At 53.0% G+C, this 25,482-nt stretch overlaps 1 protein-coding gene across 3 annotated transcripts in view; it reads right to left on the reverse strand.

Annotated features, from left to right (window-relative positions):
• NBAS (NBAS subunit of NRZ tethering complex) overlaps positions 1–25,482 on the reverse strand; it is a 291,645-nt gene that overhangs the window by 76,811 nt on the left and 189,352 nt on the right. For all 3 annotated transcript variants that reach the window (XM_036262542.1, XM_036262544.1, XM_036262543.1), the window contains 4 exons: positions 14,076–14,305; positions 9,819–9,929; positions 2,033–2,283; positions 460–794 (listed from right to left, as the gene is read on the reverse strand). In XM_036262542.1, coding sequence (XP_036118435.1) covers positions 460–794; positions 2,033–2,283; positions 9,819–9,929; positions 14,076–14,305 — 927 coding nt within the window. The remainder of the gene's footprint in view (positions 1–459; positions 795–2,032; positions 2,284–9,818; positions 9,930–14,075; positions 14,306–25,482) is intronic.

Raw genomic sequence — 25,482 nt, forward strand, 5'->3', positions numbered from 1 at the left:
AGCATGGAGCAGACACTGGAAAATGCAACAGACTCCCGCAGACAATTCTGTCACCATCACATGCTCCGTGGCCGTGGGAGCTTCCTGAGGCCACTGTAACCAGCTCAGCTGTTAGCCTGCCTATGGGTGCATGTGAGGGGGGCTGGGCGCTCCGGTTCCCCCTGCCGCCTGGGAAGAACAGGACATCGCTACTGTGAAATGTGTGTCATGAGAACCGGAACATGCATGAAATGTGCGTGTGAATGACGAGAACAAGTCTGATTTAGATCCCTGCACACCTGTGACAGAGGACAGACCTGTCCCAATTCAAATACCTCCTGCTTAGCAAGAAACCAAAACGCCACGCATGTCAAAAGTCGCCATTTCAAGAAAGGAAATAAAAGCAGAATCTACCGGAGGTAAGAGCAACCTTCATCCCTTCTAAAACGCTGTGTCTACACTGGCGACGGCTGCGGGTACCTTGGTCACAGCTGCTGGAGAAAACGTGACTGCGTCCAGCACGGCGGTGAGGTCCCCGGGGTGCAGGCGATCGAAGTACTTTGTGCAGACCTCGAAGGCACGGAGCCACTCCGGGGAGGACGCTGGGGCTTGTTTCAGGAGGTGGGGGTCCCCCGTCCAGAACAACTTCTGTAACCAGGTGGCGTACAGGGAGCTCGGGGAAAGCATCCGTCCGTCCCTGTCGGGGATTTTGGGAACGAGCTTGGAAATAGATAAGATATTTTGACTTGAAAGAACTGGCTGCAGTGCGTCCAAGGGGCTGGCGTTGTCCTCTGTCAGCTGTTTGTAGTTAAGACCTGTTGGGGAGAGGAGAGGAGAGGAAAGTCGTTCTCCCCAACCGAGCGTCCAGAGGCTTCACACACACGCAGCCCTCGGTGTGGCGGGAGGCAGACTCATGGGCCAGTTCAGGTAGAGGCAACTGTTCACATGCCCATCAGATCCATCAGAAGGTCTGGGTTCCAGTCCCTGCCTGCCACTCCATCAACCCCGCTCGGGGAGCCTCCGCCTCCTGGCATCTTCAGTGTCCTCTGTCAGCGCCCCCCAAGCCGCACTGTGCTAGCAGAGTCCTCCCCTGGTCCTCCCCTGGCATCCACCTCACAACTTGTAGGCAGAGATGACTCCAACTCCCTGTCCTCTATGCCTGCTTCTGTCTAATTTGGTTTCTCAGTAACCCGCTAGGAACCTGAAGTAAATTCTCATAATTGTCATGAATACTAAATAAATATAGATTTGAAAGTGCCTTGTAAATTATAAAGGATTGTAGAGATCTGAGGAGCATCGACGTGTTTAATGTCTCTGCTATGAGCACGGATACGCGGACACCATGCTACAGGGTTCCACGACTGACCACAGGCTCAGGCTCTTATGTGAACGGCTCCGCATATGCTTTAGACACACAGGCCCCACCGAGCGGAGTCCTGCCCAGCTGCTCCGTGAAGTGTCCCGGCCTCGCCATGTACATACATAAAATACAAGCAATGGGCGTAGGGGAAACACCTCTGGAGCCCAAAACTCCGGATTTTAGTGCCAGGTCTGCTACAAGCCACTGTGTGCCCCCCCCCCCCCACAGGTTTCTCAGTCCCTCAGGTATGGAATTCCCCGACCACACGTGAAGGAGGTGAAGACCATGACTACCGACAACGGGCACCCACGTCCTGTGGCTTCGGAGCTATGCCAGCCACGGCACACAGACGTGGCTGTGCCCCGAAAGTCAGTCCCCGGGTTTCATTTCAAAGAGCACAGAGGCCCTGGCCGGGTAGCTCTGTTGGTTAGAGCGTCGTCCCAATATGCCAAGGTTGTGGGTTCAATCCTCAGTCAGGATATATATAAGAATAAACCAATGAATGCATAAATAAGTGGAACAACAAATCGATGTTTCTGTCTCTGTCTATCGCTGTCTCTCTCAAATCAATAAGTAAATATATATCAATAAGTAAATATATACAATATATATATTATATATATAAAAACATATGTATATTTATTTATTTATTTATTTTTTAAATGAGTTCAAGACAGGAAATGGTCCCCTTACCTGATGCAACTACCTTAAATTTCTTCAGCAACCGAATGTGGGTTTCTGGTTTAATGGCGTATTCCCCCAGATCTGCACACCCACAGCTCTCCAGAAGAGTGAAATAGTACAGCAGCCGTTCGTGGTCGAAGCCCCCGATAGTGGGGTAAATGTACTTGACCATGCGCTTGCGAAAGGCTTCGGGGTCAGTCTTCAATGTCTCAAAGAGATGAAGGACTTGGGCTCGACTTTCAATTTCTACTGTGGACAAACTGAAATTTAGAGACAAAGGAATCGTGTTAAAATGTGGTTCCTTTATAAAGAAGATTCTCTGTAATCTGGAAGAAAAGTCTACTTCTTCCTCCTGCCGAATCGAAGACCATGAACCACCAAGATGCTGGCAGTCTGTGCAACGGGAACGAGCATGTCAAACGCCTACGTGGAGCCACAGTCCTCACGTGGCTCCCACGGGCCTACAGCATCCCTAGGGCTTCACTTCCCAGTCCTGCAGCTGGGCCGTTGCCCAGTGCTTGATAGCTAGGAAATGAACCCAGATCTGTCGGCTTCCACTATGCATTATTTATTTACTCATGTCCCTAGAAAAATTTTAAATCAGAGCTTCATCACAGAAATGTGAACAGCCTTATTATTTCGGGAACTTAGGAATCCGTGTGGGAGAGCAGCAACCCCAACTTTTAGGCACAAGCATCCCACCCCGAGCCTTGAACTGATACTGGAGATATCCGAAGTTGATACGAGGTTCAAACAGTATAAAATCGAGCAAGAAGAAGTATGTGCACTGTCTCTGGAATTAGCTGTAGCCATGAATGCCACTTACATAAAAACACTCTTTTCATCTTGGCTTAAGATGTCTTTACAATATAATAAAAATGTTCCTTAACGTTCAACTGTTAGAAAAATTGTAAGGAGTTGTGTTTGGTTGATCAGTTTGTATTTGGGGGCAGGGAGGGCTGAATCCGGCCTGTGCTTCTCCCTGCACAGAACACAGCGCCCAGCCCAGTGTAACCCCCCACGCAGGACGGAAAGGCAGCCTCCACCGGGCAGCTGCAGCACGAGAGACCTCGCACTGTCCAAGAGAGATTTCACATGGTTTCGAAGCAGCCCCTTTGAAATGTGGTACCGCTTTCTGGAATCCACACCTTAAGAAAATGCCAAGACATGTTTTTGGTTTATGTAAATAAAGGTAATAAAAATCATGTTTTAAAATTTTTATCAGTGGGGTAATACGATGACAGCACCCATCTATAAAGTCAAAATATAAAGTAATTTAAAAATGCTCTTTTAACTTTCACTTCAAGAGAAACGCTATTTCTCTGTTAAGACACAATTCACACATTTACAGAAAAATATCCCGATGAATACAGACGTCCCTGTCTCCCTGGGTAGCCTTGCACCTTGGCCCTCAGCATGCTCTGACTGCGTCACACCTGTCCCCCCACTAGACTGTGCACCACTGACGGCACAGGGGCTATCACATCTTGTCTCCAGTTCCTCAGGAACAAGCACAGCGCGTGGTACCGAGGACGGGCTCTGCACACGTGCCGAAAAGACGGGGATGAACAAAACCCAGGTGTGCTCTACGGACCGGCACCGCAAAGGTGTACAGATGTACAACTTTAATAACGCAAGTGATGGGTGGGCTGGCACACGGCTCGCAATTACATTCCGACCGAGAGCAGGGTCACGGAAGCTTTCACTTCAACAGCAGTCGCTACCCACGGTGACAGACGCTCACTGAAGGTGCTCGAGCCTGGCACTACAGGAAGGAAGGGAGCGACAACAAGATGCACAAAGTATCAAGACAAGGAAGAACCAAGCCTGAACAGGAAACAGTGGAATGTGGGTGTGGACGGCTGGTCAGACAATACTCCTGGTACTGTCACTGTCCGAAGCACGAGGCGTCATCTGTGGAAGAGACTGTGGACACAGTGCAATAGGAAAACGACTCAAGAATTTCTGCGTGTCCTTCATAATTTGCAAACTGAAGTCTGCGAACAGTTTCGTGAAGAAGTGAACACCAAACCGCGGGGCCCCGCTGAGAAGCAGCGCTTAGGGACGCTGCAGGCAGAACAAGGCGCCACTGGAGGAGGGAAGTCTGCCCTTACTGTGCAGTGGTCACAGTGGTCGGCACGTTAAATCCAGGTCATTACCCGGCAGACGAGAGGTCAGAGAGGTCAGGTGACTTGCCTAACACTGAGGTCAGATCCGCCTGGACGCGGTGTGACATTGTTCACCTTATTGAAACGCAGCCATCGACTGATGAGGCCATGTGCCCGCAATAACAACCATTTCAAAAACTGGACTCTGTGACACAGGCATTAGTTCTCTGTCCAAGGGCAATGATCTAAGGGTTCTCCTATCATACTTCATTCCTAACAACCCTGAGAACAGAGTATTCAACACAGACTCATCCACAGAGTGGACAGTGACTAAATCGTAACAATTTACTTCATCTGTGTTTGACTTGATTCTGAACAGTCTCTCTCAGTCGGCTTTCTCTCTCGCCCACCCACTTATTCTCCTGTGCCTACGATTCAGTTTGCCCAATGTGCAATTTTACCTAATTATCTTGTCAAGAGAGATACTGGAATGACTTACTGACACATGATAAATACCAAAACCTCCCTCTTCAGTAAATTACCATGTGCCAAGATCTTTTATAGATGCCAGTAATCAATAACCCATTTTAATAGTTTCCATTGAAAGAAGCTGTTATCTTCCCTTTGGAACAAAAAATGAAATCTCTAGTTGAAAAACAACTCCAAAGAACCCACATTCAAGAGAGTAGGAGAAATACCAGGAAACCGCTGTGGACTCTCCACTAATCTAATTAATGCTCACCCTCGGAAGCTGTGTCAGGGCTTTTTCTTGAAGCAAGACCTAGCCATAAGCAGCTTGTACATGCATATAATGCATATTTAACTTCCAGAGATTAGCTACAGAAAGAAATGGGCAGAAGCTGTACTCAAAGCACAAGGAACAAACCGTTAGTACTCAGTCCATGGCCAACGTGTGCTACAATGGCTTCAAGTTGTCAACCACCCCAAAATGTAATCCAAGAATAGCACGTACTAAAAGATCTTACATTTGCATAGGAAAACAAATTTATTTAAATGCATATTTCTTCACTCAGTCTGAGACTGAGTAACGGAGTCCCTGGGAGGGGAGAGGATGGAGGAGAAGGGGGGGGGGGGGGCTGGGAAGGCTGAAGGGGGAACAGGGGTGGGGAGAGGGTTCACCAGTTCCGACGTGGTAACTTCTGCACACTCCCCAAAGGCTGATCCTGGAAGTCAGGAGACACATGAACCCAGATGAATGGCCACGATCAGGGTGCACGGGCACCACAGACCCTGTGGAAGGCGATGAGGCTGGCTGTCCTCTGCTTCACTTCAGAAGAGAGCAGGCGCACCCGACTTCATTCAACTCCCCGCAGCTGGAACTTGCTCGTACCCATCCCTGTACCTGAGACCAGGAGAACCAGCCCCCAGAGAGCAGGGACGTGACATGGACACCAGCGGAGCTGTCGGAGCCCCTGTGTCCAGGACCCCTTCCCAGGGTCTGCAGGAGACGGATAGTCACCGACAGAGAGGACGATGGCATCATGACCTCCGCCACCCAAGCAACATCATTGGGGAATCGCCTGGTGACTACCAGGGAGGTGTGAGGGTGAAACGGAAGTGCGGGGTGCCTGGCCTGAACGGGTGGAGAGTCACCCAGGCTGCAGGTCGGGGTGCTTCTGGCCCGTTGACCCTGCTGCTCACCCAGCTCCGGCCAGGAGGTCTGCCTGTAGTTACACCGAGCGCGTCCCTGCCGCAGACCTGCGCCCTCTGCCCTTCAGTCCTGAGACCTTTCCACAGCCAAGAGCGTTCTCTACCTGCCCTTGTCAGTTCCCGTACTGTCCTTCCTGTGACAGCAGTTTACTTTGGGGCTGTTTTTAAGTGTGTGTGTGTGTGTGTGTGTGTGAGAGAGAGAGAGAGAGAGAGAGAGAGAGAGAGCGCGCTCCGTATCAGAATATAAGCCCCATGAGGAAAAAAGATGTATCTACCTTGTCTTGTTCAGCATTTAAACCTATGCTTGGAACACAATAACACTATGAGAAATATGTAAAAATACGGTGCTGTTCCATCCGCTAGAAGCATCCTCTGGCCTCCCAAAAGGCCCGTGTCCAGAGCTCGGACACAGGCGGAGAAAGCCGGACCGGTGAGAGCAGGCCAGGAGCCCCGACCTCCCCTAGGCTCCGCCCCCTGAGGAGAGGCGACAGGCCCGTCACCGAGAACAGTGACTCGGGAGGACCGAGATGCTCAGTGCCCACAGCTGGGGCTAGGGGCAGATGTGGGAAGTGAGGTCTGACCCCCAACACCAGGCCCTAACCACGAGGTCACGCACACGCAGGGAGGTAACGCTGTCCCTGGGCCGCCCAAGTGTCCAGGGCGGCCCAGAGATGGAGCTGGCTGCTAACGGGCAGCGAGCGACAGGTCAGCCCCCGGTCTGGGGAGCGGGACTCGCCCCAGTGGAACCAAGAGGCTGAATGAGCTGGCGTCTGCCACACCGCCACTGAAAGCCACCACTGCAGTTTCAAACCATTAAGAAAAAGGAAAAGAGAAAAAAAAGAGAGACAACAAAAGAAAATAAAGAACGGATCTCAAGCCTGGGTATCGATGAGATTCTTTCTGCACAGGGGAACCCGGCATAACCACGAGCGATGAAGCACCGTCACGGGAGGCCCTGCAAGCTGGGTCTCCCACCAGGAGTCCCTCAGCCCCCATTACACCGAGACTTAGAGAACGAGTCTGGGAACTGAACTCCCTCGTGCAGGGACACAGCCAGAGAGACAGCGCAGAGGTGCCCAGTGCTCCCCCAAACCTGTCTGAGCGTGCTCAGCTGTCCCTGTGCTGAGGCAGGGAATATCCCCAAATTCAACCAAGAGGAAGGAAACTGTAAAATTGTAGAAAAATCAGCTTCGGGGGTGGTGGTTCTTATTAAAGGAACAGTAAGCCCTGGCCGGTTTGGCTCAAGTGTGTCGGCCCATGGACCAGAGTCCTGGGTTTGATTCCAGCCAAGGACATGTACCTTAGTTGTGGTTTGTCTCTAGCACTGGTAGGGATCGTGTGGGAGGCAATCAATGGGTGTGTCTCTCTCACATGGATGTTTCTCTCTCTCTCTCTCTCCCCCTCCCTCCCTCCCTCCCACTCTATCTGAAGACATTTGAAAAAAAAAAATTCCTCGGGTGAGGATTAAAAAAATAAAGGAACAGTGAAACAAAATGCTCAGGCAAACAACATCCCTCTTCTTGGGACTCTGACCTGGTAACTTCCCACTGGCGCCGACTCAAGTCAACATGTGGCCATTCCCACCACCTTCCCAAGGCAGATTCTAACACCTGTGTGGCGCAGTCGGCTTGAATAGCAAGGCAGACTCCTGCCTTTGAAGTCAGGAACAGGGCGCCCCAAATACCAGTGGCTAGATCAGTGTGAGGCGCTTTGTCACTCAGCACCGAGCCCGGAGGTAATGACTTCCTGCTCGTGCGATTGCTGTACGTCTGCTTAATCACACTGCCATCAGGTACGATGACATGCCCTGAACAGTCTTGCATATTATTTAATTGCCAGATAATGCATAATATACTCAGGGGCCAGTGGAGCTTCCCATTTGTACAGATCTGACACCCTTTTATGCAACAGTCAAAGAAAGGAAAAGATACTTAATAAAATTGAAGGTATTATTTTAATTGTTTTTATTGATTTTTTTTTGAGAGAGAGAGAGAGAGAAACATCCATGTGAGAAATACATGGATCGACCGCCTCCTGCACGCCCCCTACTGGGGGTCGAGCCCACAACCTGGGCATGAGCCCTGACCAGGAATCAAACCAGGGCCTCTCAGTCCATGGGATGATGCTCAATCCACTGAGCCACACCAGCCGGGCAAATTCAAGATATTTTTTAAATGCCAATATGCACATCATAAGAAACATGTATTTAAACCTAGTCCTGGGCCTCAAAACTGATTAATTCAGGTCAATAGTTATCAGAGAAAACCCCCATGCAGCAATTTCATAAATACTTAAATGTAGATGTTAACATTTCAAAGTGATTAATAAAAATTAAAGTTGCTAAGTAGTAAGCATTCTGAACCATTTGGCAGCACCTGACCCGGTTCAGTCTGCCCCCAGCCCCCTTCTTCCCGCGGCCCCCCAGACAGGACCTGCTCTCCTCGACCCCTCCGCTCGCTCCGTCCCTGGTGCTGGCAGCTCCACCAGCCGGCGGCCCTCAAGGTCTGTGCTCAGTCTTCCTCCCTGCTCACTCTGTGGGCACCCCGGCACGTCCACGACACGGCTCACGCGTCGGCTGGGGCCATGTGCCCCCAAACTGGTGTTTCCAGGTCCATCTTGTCCTTCGGACTCAGGTCCATCAGAACCACTGCCCACGTGGCCTTGCTCCTGGGTGTCTCAGTGTGAACGACCTCTCCTTCTGTCGCCTGGTCCTCACTGTCCCTCAAAATACCTTGTCTCTGCCTGTTGTTTCCCGTCCCGAGTGACGTCACCAGCCCACAGGCAGAGCCACGGAAAACCGGGGATGATCCCTGACCCCGCCCTTTCCACTCGCCTCAGTATCTAGCTGATGCTCATTAATCAATGTATTAAGTACTGCTGATTTCATCTCCTGGAGCTCTCTGAAACTCATGCTCACCTCTCCTTCTGGGCTTTCAAAACCCTACTCCAAGCTGCGGTCACCTGTCACACAGTCTACCAATATTATAGCTCTGTAAATGGTCGACATACCTCTGGCCTCCCTAAAATCTTTTCTCAACATAGTAACCAAAATAACCTTAATCACAATGTAGATCTGATCACGTCGTTTCCTTTTCCCTGACCCAAATCCCAGCCCTGGAGAGGGTCTGCAGAGTCTCGCTGTGTGGCTTGGCTTCCGGCTTTCCCGTGGTCCCATCTCACACCAGCTCCCCACTCCCGGGGCCTCGCCCCCACAGCCCACCTGCTGGCGCTCGGGCACATGGTGCTCCTTCCTGTCCAAGAGCTTTTGCACTTGCCTGCCTGGTCCCCTAGAAGACGGGTCCCTGTTCTCTCTGCAGTGCAGCTCATTACAACTCAGCATCTAGGTCTCAGCCAAGACTTATTTCCCTCGGGAGAGCCTCCCCTACAATGCCGGACACCCTATTCGGGCCCTCGCACAGGGTGCTGGCCACAGTTCTGACTTCGTGCTTGCTTACATCACTATTCCATCACACCTGTCTCCCACTCCAGGTTCCGAGACCGCTGGGACGAAGCCAGCGTTCGCTCACTATCATGACCCCAGTATCTAGCTGTCAGCACAGAATAGCGTCTCAATAAAAACCTCTGAATGAATGAATAGTACAGTATCTAACTCAGGACTATTTTCACTGAAACCAAAAATGAGCAGACTAGCCCTGGCTGGTGTGGCTCAGCTGGCTGAGGGTCGACCCATGCACCGAGAGGTGGCTGGTTCGATTCCCAGTCAGGGCACGTGCTGGGGTTGTGGGCTCGGTCCCCAGTGGGGGATGCAGGAGGCGGGCAAGAGATGTTTCTCTCCTCCCTTTTCCTCCCCTTCTCTCTAAAAAACCAATGAAATGTATTTCTTAATGAGCAGGCATTAGGAGAATATTGGTGTACCACAGGTGAACAAAGAGACAACGTACAGAGACACTGGTCTACTGCAGCTGAAAGAGAAAGTGAAATTACACGTTATAACTTGTTTCAGAACAGACGGAGAAGATGGCGTGGCCATGCACTCCCGCGCCCTGTGCGCTTACCCGCTGTCGCTGAACAGGAACTCCAGGTGGGTCATGAGCACTTCCCAGCGGGGGACACTGTAGCGCTGCGCCAGCGAGAGTGCGATGCCGTAGACGTGCTCCTCGAGGGTCCTGCGGGCGCCACAGCCACGGGAAGGAAGAGAGACACGTTAGCTGCGCCCGCACAGGGATGCTCATCGGGAACACGCTCCAGCCAGAGGGTGCAGCCAGCACGGTCCCTAAGGAGACTCTAGGACTCGAGGACCCAGAATGTCCATGTTCCTGTCCACTGCGGGGCCCTGCGAACCACCAGGCCACTGTCCAGGCCAGTGGTTCTCGACTCGGGGTGACCTGGCCTTCAGGGGCTGACAGTGTCTGCAGACACTTCTGGCTGTCACAGCGGGAGGCAGGAAGAGACCACCACTGGCATCCAGGGGGCGGAGGTCCGGGACCCTGCTAACCACCCTGCCAGGCACGGAACAGCCGTCCCCCGACAGTTCCCCAGACCAAAGGGGCTGAGGTCGGAAAAATTCTGGTCCAGACACGACGACCTGAAGCACACACAGCGCAGAGGGAAGCAGCCCCGCCCTGGCAGGTATCTGAGAACACAGTCACTCAACAAACTTTTACTTTCCACACTGTTCCAGGTATTGTCAGCTGCCTAGGATATAAAAACCACCAAGAGTTTTCTTGAGGACGCATGACCTAGAGGAGGATGTGGAACGCGGACCCGTAATTAAGTGCTCAAGGACTGGAAAACACTGTGAGGAGAGACAACAGTGACCGACGACCTGAGGGCTGGAACGTAAAGGAGCAGTGACTGAGCGGGTGGAAAGAGGGACAGGAAGGGGACGGGTGGCCTTCTAACAGAGGGGGCAGACCGGGTTGGGGGTGTCACAACTCGGAATGCGCAGGGCCCTGGGCGCAGAGGGACCTGCACCTGTCCTCAGGGCCACGGAGCCCGGGAGGCACAGCCGGAAGGGTCACCAGACTGGACAGCCCAGGCGCATAGCAACCCATCAGGGCCGTCTAGGTCCCAAAGCAGAGATGTGGGAGGGATCCTGGCTGGGAGGACGGTGGGCAAAGCCACACACGCAGGGGTGAAGCATCTGTTCTCAGTGACACTGCTGGGCCCGTCACCACAACACTGACACGTCAGACTGGCCGGGGCTGGCAGACGTCTCCGTGAAGGGCCAGGGAGCAAACCTTCCCGGCTTTGCTGCCGTACGGACTCCGCAGCATATTCTTCTTTTTACTGCTGTTTTCCACAGACCTTTGAAAATGCAGAAACCATCGACCCTTTGCTCATGGACTATAAAAAAGAAGCCAAGGGCTGGACTAAGTCTGTCAGCACGTGGACTATGAGGTCACTGTCCACTGAAAACTATCCCACAGGATGGAACGAGAATCCTGGAGAAGGGGGACGGCTGGCCCTTCATCCTCCTGCCGCGGGACGTGCGCACTGCCTGGCGCCAGGGACGCGCTCTGAGCACCGATATCTTTGTCATCTGACAATGTGAGAAGAAACCAAACTGTATTATGACCTCTCCTAAGTCACCCTGACTGACCACCGGGAAGGTATTACCTAAGACGTACAGACAGGAAAGGACAGACATACTGCACTGACAGAAACAACAGCCATGAAGATGCATGTACTGTTAACGGGAAAACACTGAGTGGTCGCACTGTGCACGCCTCCGACAGGGCTGCCGAATCAGGGGAGCACGTCCGGCAAAAACTCCTCTGTACGAGACGCGGAAACCCCGCCCACGAGCCAACCGCGAGCTCAGAAAACCCACGCAAACTTGGAGGCATTTCCAACAAGCTACCCAAAGGGTGCTGTGCTTCTCTAAGCACCAGGTTACGGAGAAGATCCCATTGCACATTTATCAGAGCGTGTGTCTGTCCTCTAGGACACATGTCCAACACCAGCTCGGTACATGGAAGACAAAACAGGGCAGAACCCGGGCAAAGTGTGACTGATGATGGGAGCCATGCCCTGGCTTGTAAACTTCTATTCTGCACAACAACGATTTTCGCCCTGCCGGTGTGGCTCAGTGGTTTAGCGCCGAACCCTGCACCCAGAGGTCACTGGTTCGATTCCCGGTCAGGGCCATGCCCAAGTTGTGGGCCCGATCCCCAGTGGGGCGCATGCAGGAGGCGGCCAATCGATGTTCCCTCTCATCAATGTTTCTCTTTCTCTCTCCCTTCTCTATTCCTCTCTCTCTAAAAATCAATTTAAAAAAGTTAATTAAAAAAACCCTTGCCCTGGCCGGTTTGGCTCAGCGGTTGGAGCGTCGGCCTGCGGTCCGGAGAGACCCGGATTCGCTTCCCGCTAAGGGCACGTGCTTCGGTTGCAGTTTGTCCCCGGCCCTGGTTGGTCGTGCGGGTGGCAGCCACTCGATGTGTCCCTTCACGTCGATGTTTCTCTCTCTCTCCCTTCCTCTCTCTCCCTCCCACTCTATCTGTACAAAGAATGGAAAAATATCCTCGGGTGAGGATAAAAAATAAAATAAAATAAAGAAAAAGAAAAAGAAAACCCTTGCCCTGGCCAGTTTGGCTCAGCGGTTAGAGCGTCGGCCTGCGGTCTGGAGAGACCCGGGTTCGGTTCCCGCTAAGGGCACGTACTTCGGTTGCAGTTTGTCCCTGGCCCTGGTTGGTCGTGCGGGTGGCAGCCACTCGATGTGTCCCCTTCACATCGATGTTTCTCTCTCTCTCTCTCTTCCTCTCTCTCCCTCCCACTCTACCTGAACAAAAAATGGAAAAATATCCTCGGGTGAGGATAAAAAAATAATAATAATAAAAAAATAAAAATAAAAAAACCCTTTTCTACGCAACCATCAGCACAGCACGAAGGGTTACAAAATGGCCAAAGGAAAGCTCAGGGGACTTGGAAACAGGAAGCCCATGGTCAGCCTCTGGCTGTGTGACCTCTGGCTGTGTGACCTTGAACTGCTCTTCAAAGCTCTTTGACTCTCAGAGACCTCTTCTGAGCAAAGAAGTTGCACTAAATGACCCCTTGGTCCCTTTCACACTGGACGTTAAATGACTATGAAATCACCTCCAGGAGGACAGAGGGGAAGAGAAAAGAATATTCCTTCCTTAACTGAGCCCAGCTACAGGTTATTCCTACTATCCGTCTTTGTTCTCGCTATTCCGACCTAAGAGTCTTCTGCAGGGAAGAAGCCCAGGGTAATATAAAACTATTACAGGGCACCAGAGCAGCTGGGCCACTTTCTCAAGGACTCAGAGAATAATGGTGAGGAATGACACACCGCTGCCACACCAGGACGACCTCAGTTACCGTAAAATAACGTCAGGAGGGAGGAATAACCATTACATGTAGGCACCAAGTAACCTGTGCTTCAGAGGCTAAACGCCGCGAGTGAAGAGCCCGGCCCGGCTGGCAGGGGAGGCACAATGGGGGGCTGCGGCAGCTGCACGGGGCGTCAGGTCAAGGTCGGGTCACAGCTGTGAGCCTCACCCCGTGTTCCCCAGCCACACTGGGGGCAGCACTCATGTCACAGGGCTATCCTGGAGGACCAACAGATGTCCACAGGCACCTAACACAGCCCACAAGTTCCGGTGTCACAAACAGAACACCTCTTCTTGGTAACCACATGGGCGAACCCCTTTCCCACCTTCTGACATGTAAGCGACTCTCATCTGATCTGATCTCACTGGAAGTAAAACAAAAGCCGAAGAGCAGTGCTGAGACCAGGGGATCCCACCCCAAGAAGGGACCGTCGCGGGGCAGGTCTCACAGGCTCGTGCTTCTCCCGGAAAGGACACGGACCCGGCGGCTGTGCGGGCTCCTCCCCTCTGGGACCCAGGGCAGATGCAGTGCTGAGCCCACAGCCCCGGCCCTGCCCCTCCCTCGCTGGATCTGGTGTCCACATACTCAGGGAATGAAGCTGCCACGGGCTGGAGAAGGGAGATTCCCATCCAGGAGTACAAGGCATCTCGTTTGAAGTTCTACAATGAGTTTCACACTTTTCACCCCAATCTGCCCTTTTCACCTTCGACGTGGTAATAATCTTGGTATCAGGCTTTCCAAATCGGGAAACGTAAAAAACAATGATTCCCATCCTTACTGTTCAGACCTGCAGGCTCAAGGCGTCTGCGTCTACGGGCCCATTCGGGAGACACGCCCCTCATGTGACTGGACAGGGTGGGGGAAGTCCTGTCAGTCTTCAAGGAACAGTGAACAAGGGCCCTGCGCATGCAGCTTGCTCTGCCATTCGAACCCACGCCTTCCCGAGACAAAGCAGCCCTTACTCTGCCAGGCCCAGGATGGTCTCCCTCTTATACTGGTCGTCGGCGGTGAACCGCTGCACGTCCACGCCCTTCCGCAGGCCCTGCAGGGTCTGAGCCTGCGTGAAGTCCAGGAGACGCTCGTTGTAGTAGTGCAACTGCTTGGTCAGGGAGACGACGTCCTCGGGCCAGGCCTCCTGTCCGTACCGAGTCATGTGCCTGGTGACCGTCGTGATGAGCTCTTTAGGGTCGGCCTGTGAGTACCAAAGACAAAACAGAAGAGTTACAGGGAGAAGACCACTGGCACCTGCGCGGCCCTCCACACTGTGGCGCAGAACCGAGGCTCACGATGCCGGCACCGGGAGCAGGCCGCAGGGCAAAGCCAGCTCACGGGACCGAGCCCAGAGCACGGCCCGGCCTCCCGCTCGCTCCTCCTCCACCTTACACATCCCCACCCACGTCATAAAAACAGTCCCGCTTTTTCAGCCCCCACCGATCTACGTCAGATTCGGTCCCCATTACCTGATCACTGACAATAATTCACCCTGGGAGTCGTTTCTGCCATCACTACCCCTGGACAAACCTTCTCTGAAGCATCTCTGTGTTCTCAGGAATGAAGCTAAAGGTCACTGACCCACTAATAAAGCCCAGACAGCCGCGGAGAAGAATGTTCCCTCTGGGGACACGCTGGGGAACAACATCCCTCTTCCTGAAATCATAACCACTCTGGTGCAGAAGAGCACCCGACCCATTTTCACTCTGCTCCGTTTGGGGCTCAATGGGATACCGTGCTACACTTCTTAGCAGCTTCTCTGACAATGGTAAAGCTATTCAAAGAGAACAAAACCCAGAATCTAACAGCTGACAGGAAAGAAAGATAAGTGATTAAGTGGGCACATTTATTTATATTCAAGTTGGTTTGGGTGTCAACAAAGCAAAGGTCAGCTATGATTTGAAATCACTGTGGAGCCTGATGCGCAAACATTAACTCAATCACCCCCCTTTCTGGGGAAACACAGTCTATATATTAATATCAGCAAATTAGGAAAAAACTGCAGAATGCACCTTTGGGTCTCAGAAATGTACCTGATGACAGTAAGCTGCCACATTCCTCCTGTGTAAGCCATTATCTGAGCCACAGGGCTTGCCAGTGCCGAGTCCACACTGCAAACCTAGCCTGCTGTTCTCGCCTGGCCCTGCCGAGGAGCAACCCCGGAGTACCAATAGAAACCCGTTCAAGAAATCTTGGACTCCAACAGGTGGATTTGAGAAAAAGTCAACCTTTTTAGAATCTTTCCCTGACGTCTCGGCAGACACCGAATCCCACTCTATAGACCATAGATACGTGTCTCAAGTCCAAAGACCAGGCTTTGAAAACGAACTCTCCAAAGTAAGCTACAAAACCACTGTTCAGCTCATCCAACAAATATTTCTGTGCACCTATTAAGTACCAGGCAATGTATAAAGATGTCCCCTTTCCTCCCAGAATGCTGCCTGGTGGGAGAGACAGGCAAGCAGTTGTTAAACGGTGCTGCTGGCAGAGGGGGCTCCTGACACGCGGCAGAGGGGCTCCTGACACGCGGTAAGGGAGGCTCCTGACACGCGGCGGGGGGGGGCTCCTGACACGGCAGGGGGGCTCCTGACACACGGCGGGGGGGGCTCCTGACACAAGGCAGGGGGGGCTCCTGACACGCGGCAGGGAGGGCCTCCTGACACGCGGCAGGGAGGGCTCCTGACACGCGGCGGGGGGGGCTCCTGACACGCGGGAGGGGGGGCTCCTGACACGCGGGAGGGGGGGCTCCTGACACGCGGCGGGGGGGGCTCCTGACACGAGGCAGGGGGGGGCTCCTGACACGCGGCTCCTGACACGCGGCAGGGGGGGCTCCTGACACGCGGCAGAGGGGGCTCCTGACACGCGGCAGAGGGGCTCCTGACACGCGGCAGAGGGGCTCCGGCCAGCGCCCAGGAAGCCGGAGGGCCCACAAGCAGCTTACTGCCCGGATCGCAGCAGCAAGGAAATCTGCAAAAAGTAGACAAATTCCTGTTGAGGTGAGAGGACGTGCTAAGCCCCAGTGGCTAAGACCTGATGGACAACGGAGTGAGTAAGGGAATCTCATGCACCTGGACAGTGACTTGGGCATCACGAGCACACGGATGGCATGTCTGGCAGTGGATCTAGGCCAAGGGGATCCCAGCTTAGCGCCTCTGCAGACGACGTCCCACCGGACCAGCTCCCTGCTTGCTGACTACAGCCTGAGGCACCACCCTGAGTCACCCACCATGGGCTCAGCCGCCTCGAGGTTACCTGGCACAGGGACGTGGCTCGGGCCACCGGGCCCATGCACCCTGCCCACACCCAGGGTGCGGCTGTGGCCTGCTGTTCCCAGGCCTCTCCTGGGCAGCACTCCTGCCTCGCAGCAGGGAAAGCAAGGGCAACATCCAGGGACGGGTTTCGGGGACAGAAGAGCTCCTCTGGGTTGTCATGGAGTGACGTGTGGCCCGTCCTGACCGCACCAGCAAACCCGCTTCACCAGAACGACGCAGACACTTTCTCCTTTCGGACGCGGACCCATGTGGCTTCAGACTAAAGCCCGCCTGAAGCTGCCCGTGCAGTCTGAAGGAGGCCATGCCAGCCCCGCCTGTGTGCCGTGTTCCTCTCTGCCACGCTCCTGTTCCCTCCCGGCCCCGACTCACGCACTCGGTCACCTTCCCTCTCCCAAGGGTTCACAGTTTCTACTCCACCCTCCTTTGCACTTCCTGTTTTCTGGACTATCCCAGATTTGGTGCTGTACTGGGACAGTGGCTACATATTTGGCACTTGGGTCCTAGGGTAGCACCTCCTTCTTTCTTTCTCTCCGTCTCCTACAGTGGATGAGACACACCCCAGCCAGGCAGAAGGAAAGCTCCACAGGGTGGCACAGGGGCCGAGAGCCCAGGGCAGCACTGACGTGGCAGAGGCTTCTCACTACCCCGCGGAAGGGCCGACCTCCACACACGACCCTCACAGGCCTGCGTGGCAGCAAGGGTCTCCTCTCTCGGCCAATGAGGAGCACGCACAGGGGAGGAAGCAGACACACAGAAGCTGCCCGCTGGGGACCTCGTGCGCGTCGCTGAACTGCGAGCGTGGCCGCCTCGCCCCTGCACCGCGACGATGCCGAGCAGCCTGCAGGGTGAGAAGCGGAGGGACGGCGTGAGCACAGAACCCAGGCCTGGCGGGAAGCGGATGCTCGGGAAGGGGGGGGGGGGCGCGAGGCTCCTGCAAGGCACACAGCCGGCCCCTGCACCGCGACGAGGCCGAGCAGCCTGCAGGGTGAGAAGGCGGAGGGACGGCGTGTGAGCACAGAACCCAGGCCTGGCGGGAAGCGGATGCTCGGGATGGGGGGGGGGGGCGCGAGGCTCCTGCAAGGCACACAGCCGGCCCCTGCACCGCGACGATGCCGAGCAGCCTGCAGGGTGAGAAGGCGGAGGGACGGCGTGTGAGCACAGAACCCAGGCCTGGCGGGAAGCGGATGCTCGGGAAGGGGGGGGGCGCGAGGCTCCTGCAAGGCACACAGCCGGCCCCTGCACCGCGACGATGCCGAGCAGCCTGCAGGGTGAGAAGGCGGAGGGACGGCGTGTGAGCACAGAACCCAGGCCTGGCGGGAAGCGGATGCTCGGGAAGGGGGGGGGGGCGCGAGGCTCCTGCAAGGCACACAGCCGGCCCCCTGCGCTGTGCTCCTGGCGCACAATGCACGCGCCTTTCCTCGCAGATCTTCAAGCACAGCTCCTGCAGGGCAGAGACCACGTGTGCTCTGCGGTTCGTCTCCTTCGCGAAGCCGGCGTGGGAAGAGGGGACGGCCACCGGCAGCAGTGGCTTTCGGGTCAGGAGACCCGGCTCACGCTGCAGCCCCTCACTTGGCAGAGCCACCTTCTGGGGCGCGGCGCGTCGTACCTCTGTCCCGCCACCCGTGAGAGGATCAGTGAGCACCCCACACACTCCCCTCGTGCTTCGCTGGGAGGCACAAATAAAATAACGTGTTTTATTGTTAAAAAAATTTTTTTTCTTTATTGATTTGAGAGAAGGAAGAAGGGCGAGTGAGAGAGATGGAAACATCGATGAGAGAGAACATCGACGGGCCGCCTCCTGCACGCCCCCCGCTGGGGATCGGCCCACAACCAGGGCGCGTGCCCTGACCGGGACTCGAACTGGCAACTTCTTGGTGCAGGGTCGACACTCAACCACTGAGCCACACCGGCCAGGCTAAAATAAGGTATTTTAAAGCATTCTTTTCTCCATTATTATATGAACGCAAACTGGGCCCACAACTTTCTCTCAAGGAATTAAACAGTAGAGAGTGACCAAGATATCCACACAAACCAAACACAGGCCTCCGAACACAAGCGCCGCTCCAGCCGCACCTGAGGGTGCTGTGCACTCCGGGGGCACGGTTCCCTGCTGTCTCCTCTGGGCTCAGTTTCTTCCCACGTGAAACAAAGGAGCGTCACCAGGTGACCACCTTTCTAACACTAAAGTTCTATGAATGTGTAAGAATCTAATCATGACAATAAAGTAAAACCTTGCAAATCCCTCCAGGTGGACAACGGGGGGACTTCCACAGTCACCTCATGTATGCCTCCACCAGACATGCGGAACAGACGTATTTGTTAGCGATACATCTCCGGACCGACAGGCTCCTACGCCGTTTAAACGACCTTCATCTCTCCTCCTTTCGGGAGTGGAAACCGCCTAGCCCTCTGTGAATAATTATTTCCTATTCTTGGTACAGCACATTTATTCACTTTTATAAGAAAAAATTTAAGAACAAATACTATTTCAGTCCTCAGTGCAGAACAGGCACTGTTCTGAATCTCGTTCCATCCTGACAGCGCTGGGGGACAGGTGTCTGTGGGTGTCATCTGTCTCACAGATGTGTGGGGAGGTCAGCTGCCTGAGGCCATTCGGGGCCAGCGGCAGAGCAAGGCTCGGCCTCCTGAGAACCAGCCTTCATATGGGTAGCAGGGAGGGTTCTCTTAAAATTACAAGGATCTTGTCGGGACCAGGGCAGACAGAGTGCCCACCAACTAACTGAGACTCGGCACTGGAATGAGAGCCCTTTCCCGGACGCCCGACTCCCACCAACAGACGGAACGCTGCCCTCGGCGGCACACCCGACTGGCTCTGCGACACGCACACTCTTCCTCTCTCACCCCGTTTATACACAGGCTCACATGTGTGTCAATGCCGAGACCACGAGGGACACACAGGGGGGTGTTCCTCTGGATGTCTGATCGGAGCTGTATTTCTAAGCCTTTCAGTTTTCCTCTCCAGTGACAACAGAGATTCCAGCCTCATGAGAAGAATACCACTGCCTGCTCAATCCCTTGACAGAAACACACCTCCTTTTAAAATTATGTCCTAATAAAGTCGTGAATGAGGGGCATCCTATTAATTCCTTGATAATAGGTTTCCAAGTGTTTTAAGGTTTGTGGATCATCAAGTATTTGCTGAGTGTACAGAATTCCATTTATTGGGTTAAAACATAACACCTTTGAGAAGACACAACTCACAAAGCCTTCCCAGGAAAAGGAAAAGCAGTTATGGGAAGTGATCTCAAAGCAGACTGCTGGGCCTCCTGAGCTTCACCTGTTCTATGATTAAAACCAAGCCATCCCTTCTTCTTCCTTTTTTTAAATCCTCACCTGAGGATACTTTCCAATTTATCTTCAGATAGAGTGGGAGGGAGAGAGAGAAACATCCATGTCAGAGAGACACATTAACTGGTTGCCTCCCACACGACCCCGACCAGGACCGGGACCAAACCACAACCGAAGTACATGCCCTTAGCGGGAATCAAACCCAGGTCTCTCTGGTCTGCAGGCTGATGCTCTAACGCTGAGCCACACGGGCCAGGGCAAAGCAATCCCTCCTTCACAGAGTCCTCGCAGGGAGGAAATGAGACTTGGGCATGTTGTGAGTTCCAGCTCTCTACACAAATTATGTCCTTGTCAAGGTCACTACTTCCTACCCCTTCTTCAAGGAACTTGACTGTTCATGATGACTGCCAATTTTCTGTTTAAACTTGAATAAGTCTACCCCTACGCTCATCACAATTCCTCTCAAAATATTCCAAAGCACCCCCTACACACCCCAATACTTTACCCCCCAAGTGAACCACGTTACAGTTTCTAAAGCCTCTCACACGAATTTCCCGACCTCCGTGCCACCCTGCGACGCACACCGAGACACTGCGCCCACTTCCGGGGGCCGGTCCGCGGCCACCACTGCTGTTGTCTTGGAGGAAGGAAAAAGTCGAACCTCCCGGCTCTCCCCTAAAATCACTGTCTCTTGTGTGGAGCACATTCAAACCTCTCTCCCTTGTCCCAGCAAAGGCAGCGGCACGACCGTGGGTACAAACACTATTGGCCTCCAAGAAGCTCTTGAAGGACTGTACAGCGAGCTTCAGACCTTCCGTATGCAGCATCCACGGTGATACTGCAAAACATCACGGACTGCAAACGCTAACTACGTAAACAGGCACCCACATTTAAAAACGAAAGTGTGCAGAGTTAAATTATTCTATTACTTTTCCAAAACCTGGCAATGTAGTTCTTCGGGGGGGTAGAGGGGTGAATAAAATATGATTTCTTTAAAGAATATGGTCAAGTCCCTGTAACAACAAAAGATTCATAAATATTCATGACAACAGAATGCTCCATGACTTAATCTACTGCTTACTAGTTAGAGGTAATAAATCCATTCTGGTTTAATAGTCTCCATTTCTGGGTAATAATGCTGGGAAAGTTTTAAACAGGTGGTGTGTTTCCCCTCTAGGGTTCTTATTTGCTTGAGATAATTTTGTACTCAGTATTTTCAATTAAGTAGCTAAAAAAAAAAAAACGCATTTGAGAAATAGTCTACCATAAAGCTTTGCGTTCCATCCCTGCTGGGTTTGCTTCTCTAGAATACAAAATGAAAGGCTATGCTCCATTTTTAACTGATTTTATCTTCTGAAACTTTTCCAAAAGAATGCTAGAAAGAGCATTTACAATAATTATAAAGGTAATATATCAGTGAAAAAACAGGGTACAGTCCTGGCCAGTCTGGCTCAGCAGTTAGGGCATCAGACCTCACACCAAAGAATCATGGGTTCAATTCCCAGTCAAAGGCATGTACCTCGGTTGCAGGGTTGATCCCTGGCCCTGGTCGGGGTTGTGTGGGAGGCAACCATTCAACGTGTCTCTCTCACATAGATGTTTCTCTCTCCCTCTCTCTCTCTCTCTCTCTCTCTCTCTCCCCCCCCTCTCTCTACCACCTTCCCTCCCTCCCTATCTGAAAAAAAATTAATGGAAAATATCCTCGGGTAAGAATTAAAAAAAAAGAAAAGGTACAAAACAATATATATACCCACCCACTACTTCTGGAGGATACAAAAGGGAAACACTGACTCTTTACTGTACACCATTTACACAGAAATTTTTTGGCCACGTGTATATTGTTCTTTGAACATAAAGACAAGTTAACTGAGCCCTGGCCAGTTTGGCTCAGTAGTTAGAGTATCAGCCTCTGGTCCAGAGAGTCCTGGGTTCGGTTTCCACTAAGGGCACGTACCTCGGTTGCAGTTCATCCCCGGCCCTGGTTGGTCATGCAGGTGGCAGCCACTCAATGTGTCCCTTTCACGTCGATGTTTCTCTCTCTCTCTCTCTCTCTCTCTCTCTCTCTCCCCCCACCCCCTCCCATTCTATCTGAACAAAAAATGGAAAAATGTCCTCGGGTGAGGATAAAAAAAACAAGTTAACTGGGACAAATACTAGCAGAAAAATGTCTGTCCCACTGGCCACTTGCCAGCCGCCCTCTCCTCACCGCAGAGAATGCGGGCGGCGCGGGCTGCTCCACGGGTCCCCTAGGAGAGCTGCCAGGAGCCTGTGCTGGGGGCTCAGGACGCTGCTCCCTCAAGACGCACAGGCCTTTCATCAGAAATAACCTGACCAATATACCAATACTTCCATTCGAACCCAGCAATCTACCTCCATAACCGTCCCGCAGACAGAGCCGCAGGGCGCGGGAAGAGGAAGCGGGGGCGCACGGGAAGGGATCACGCGCTGTGCTGTCACGTGCAGTCAGCAAACTGAAACCCAATTTCCATCTCCAGGGTGACGCATCAGGAGTCTGCCACATCCAACCCCACTCGGCAGTGCTGGCTATGCACAGAAGATGCTGAGAAGACCCAGATAATGAGCCATTAGGCAGTCGATGGGAAACACAGATGCACCTTAAACATCCGGTTACTGTGCCCTCTGATCCCTTCAAGACCCGGAGTCAGCCCTCAAAACTGCAAACCGGAAGCCTGAAGGCTGTCCTCAGGCACCGCGGCTGATGACCCTGACCTTCTGCACAGGCCCCCCAGGAACGGCAGTGGGCAAGGTCCCGGCGTCGGGTGGCCCCTGCCTTCTGTGAGCACGGGGAGCAGCTGCCTCGCAGGACCCCGCCAGACGCCCCGAGGCAGCCTGTCTCAGGACAGCGCACGGAGGAGGCGGCAGCACACCCGAGGCTCCCCTGTTGACCGTGGGGAGGAGGAGGGATTCCAGACAGGCAGAGGTGTGAAGGGATGTTCAATTCAGAGAAATGTTAACTCTGAACAGTGAGGACATAAACTTCAGAAGAGCGAATCATGGCTGGGGGTAAGGAAGGGCAGCCAGTCCACCGAGGTGGTTCCCGTCACACGCAGGAGTTTGAACGTGACCCAGAGGTCGCAGCAAAGCACGAGAACACGCTGCTGGGAATGGCCCGCCACCTGCGTGCCAGAGACCACTCCGGCCCAAACCGGGGTCACGGGTTCTCCTGAGACAAAGCTGGAGCGGCAGCATGTCAAGGTAGCACAGGTAAAGCTGGGGTCAGGACCCCTCGGTGACAGGATGACACTTTCCACCAGAGCAAACCTGAATAAGGATCCAGATTTCTCCGGGTCTTTCTTTTCACAAAGAAATTACTTGCACAAAATGGGGTCGGTCAGAGGATCAAGGGGCAGAATGAGTGTGAAAGGCGCCTTAAGCCTACAGCACCTTCTGAGGGTTAGTCTGATCCTCCCAGTCCAGGACAAGTCCATAAACACGCCACCAACCCCATGCTAGGCAGGAAGCACAGTCCCCCCGCTTCATGCTCAGCAGGAAGCACAGTCCCCCCGCTTCATGCTCAGCAGGAAGCACAGTCCCCCCACCCCCATGCTCAGCAGGAAGCACGGTCCCCCCTCCCCCATGCTCAGCAGGAAGCATAGTCCTCCCCCTCCCCCATGCTCAGCAGGAAGCACCGCCCCCCCATGCTCAGCAGGAAGCACAGCCCCCCTCCCCCATGCTCAGCAGGAAGCACAGTCCCCCCACCCCCATGCTCAGAGGAGATTAGTGACAGAGGAGTTGACCTGAGTGACCTTTCCATCCTCTATATTCATGGAAATCAGAGCACAGTACCAGGCACACAGTATGACCTCAGGAAAGATAAGATACTTGTGACTTAAAGAGGGAGATGCCCTTCCAGCACTGGGGTCCCACTCAATGGTACCCACTGAGAAATCTCAGACAAATGTACTGAGCACACAATGACTTGCTGGGGAGGAATTCAAATCTGTAGCACCGCACAGCGCTTCCGGCCACAGTCCAGCGTCATTGTTCCAGCACCCGGACGGCTGGAGCAACAACCTGGTGCTGTGCACACGCACAGCCCTGAGGACAGGAGGACACACTGAGAAGCCGACAGCAGCACACACGCCACGAGTACTCTGCCGGCCCTCCAGCCGAATGAAGCAGGAGATGAAGTACACCCTCCAGACATAAACTCCCACCCATACAATCACCTCGTTCCCTCAGTTTGTACCACCACAGGTCTATGTCTTAGTTCACATAATAACATGCCTGCGATATAAAAACAAAACAAAGGAAAATTACTAGAGTACGGAATAATGTAATTGTACAAAGCAGCAGGAGCTATCAAAAAAAAAAGTTCGGACATCAAAGTTACAACTAAACTACTGAACAACCATGATTCAAAACCGCCTGAAATCAAGCTGAATGGAAGTCCTACAACTACAGAATTAAAGCAGCAGCCACACCGAGACCAGTAGGAGGGGCGGAGGCGGATGGGCTGGTCCCACACCCACCTGTGGTGGATAAAAATCAGGAGGACACCTCGGCTGGGAAGGTCCTTCCTAATGACTGAGGGGTCCCCGTCCCACACCAGGTACCCAGCTCAGGGTTCCAGTGCCAGGAAGAGAGTCCCCATCACTTCTGGCTGGAAAAACCAGCGGGAACTGAGGCTCAGGGAGGCTGATGCAGCTGGAGCCCCAGGCAGCTCCTTAAAGGGCCCGGGCACAAACTTATTGGACTCTCTCCCTCTAAGCCTGGAGGGGAGGCAGCTCGAGGGGCACCAGAGACACAGGGAATAACTGAGCTGTTTGGCACTGGAGCGAGGGCTGGAGAGGGGGCTTTCTCCGGGACAGAAGTGCTGTCAGAGGCCTTTGTTCCTTTGGTGAGCCCTTCCCTGGGGCAGCAGACAGTTGGCATATCTGGGACTCTGGCAACCTGGCTCACACTGGTAGCCCCGCCCTGGTGACTCCCTGAGGCCCCGCCCCACCCAACTTTCAAGCACACCCAAGCTGTTGCCACTTGCTTAACCATAGGATTGGCCTGTCTTGGATCCTGCTTCAGGTTTTTCCTAAATTCTTTCAAACGAGCAGCATCTGGTCTCAGCGAGCCCCATACCACTCGTTAAGTAATACACAGAAACAAACATAGAGAGGCAGCCAAAATGAGGAGACAAAGAAACAAGTCCCAAATGAAAGAACAGAACAAAACCCAAAGAAAAGAACTAACTAAGCTAAATGGAGATAAGCAACTTAACAGATGCTGAGTTCAAAATACTGCTTATAAGGATGCTCAATGAACTTAGTGAGAACCTCAGTGAACTTAGTGAGGGCCTCAAGAGCATAAAAAAGGACCAGTCAGAAATGATGGATGCACAGTCAGAATTGAAGGAGGCATTCACTGAAATAAAGAATAATTTACAAAGATTCAATAGTAGAGTATGTAAATCCAAGAAGCAAACCATCGATTTGGAATATAAGGAAGCAAAAAATGCCCAATCAGAACAGTAAAAAGAAAAAAGAATGCAAAAACATGAGGAGAGTGTAAGGAGCCTCTGGGACAACTTCAAGGGAGCCAACATTCTCATCTTGGGGGTGCCAGAAGAAGAGAGAGAACAAGAAATTGAAAACCTGTTTGAAACAATAATGGCAGAAAACCTTCCTAACTTGGTGAAGGAAACAGACATATAAGTCCAGAAAGCAAAGAGAGTCCCAAATAAGATGAACCCCAAGAGGCCCACACCAAGACACATCATCATCAAAATGCAAAAAGTTCAAGACAAAGAGAGAATCTTAAAAGCAGCAAGAGAAAGGCAGCTAGT

This window comes from Molossus molossus, unplaced genomic scaffold, assembly GCF_014108415.1.
Source record: "Molossus molossus isolate mMolMol1 unplaced genomic scaffold, mMolMol1.p scaffold_m16_p_15, whole genome shotgun sequence".
In the NCBI taxonomy this organism is placed as follows: domain Eukaryota; kingdom Metazoa; phylum Chordata; class Mammalia; order Chiroptera; family Molossidae; genus Molossus; species Molossus molossus.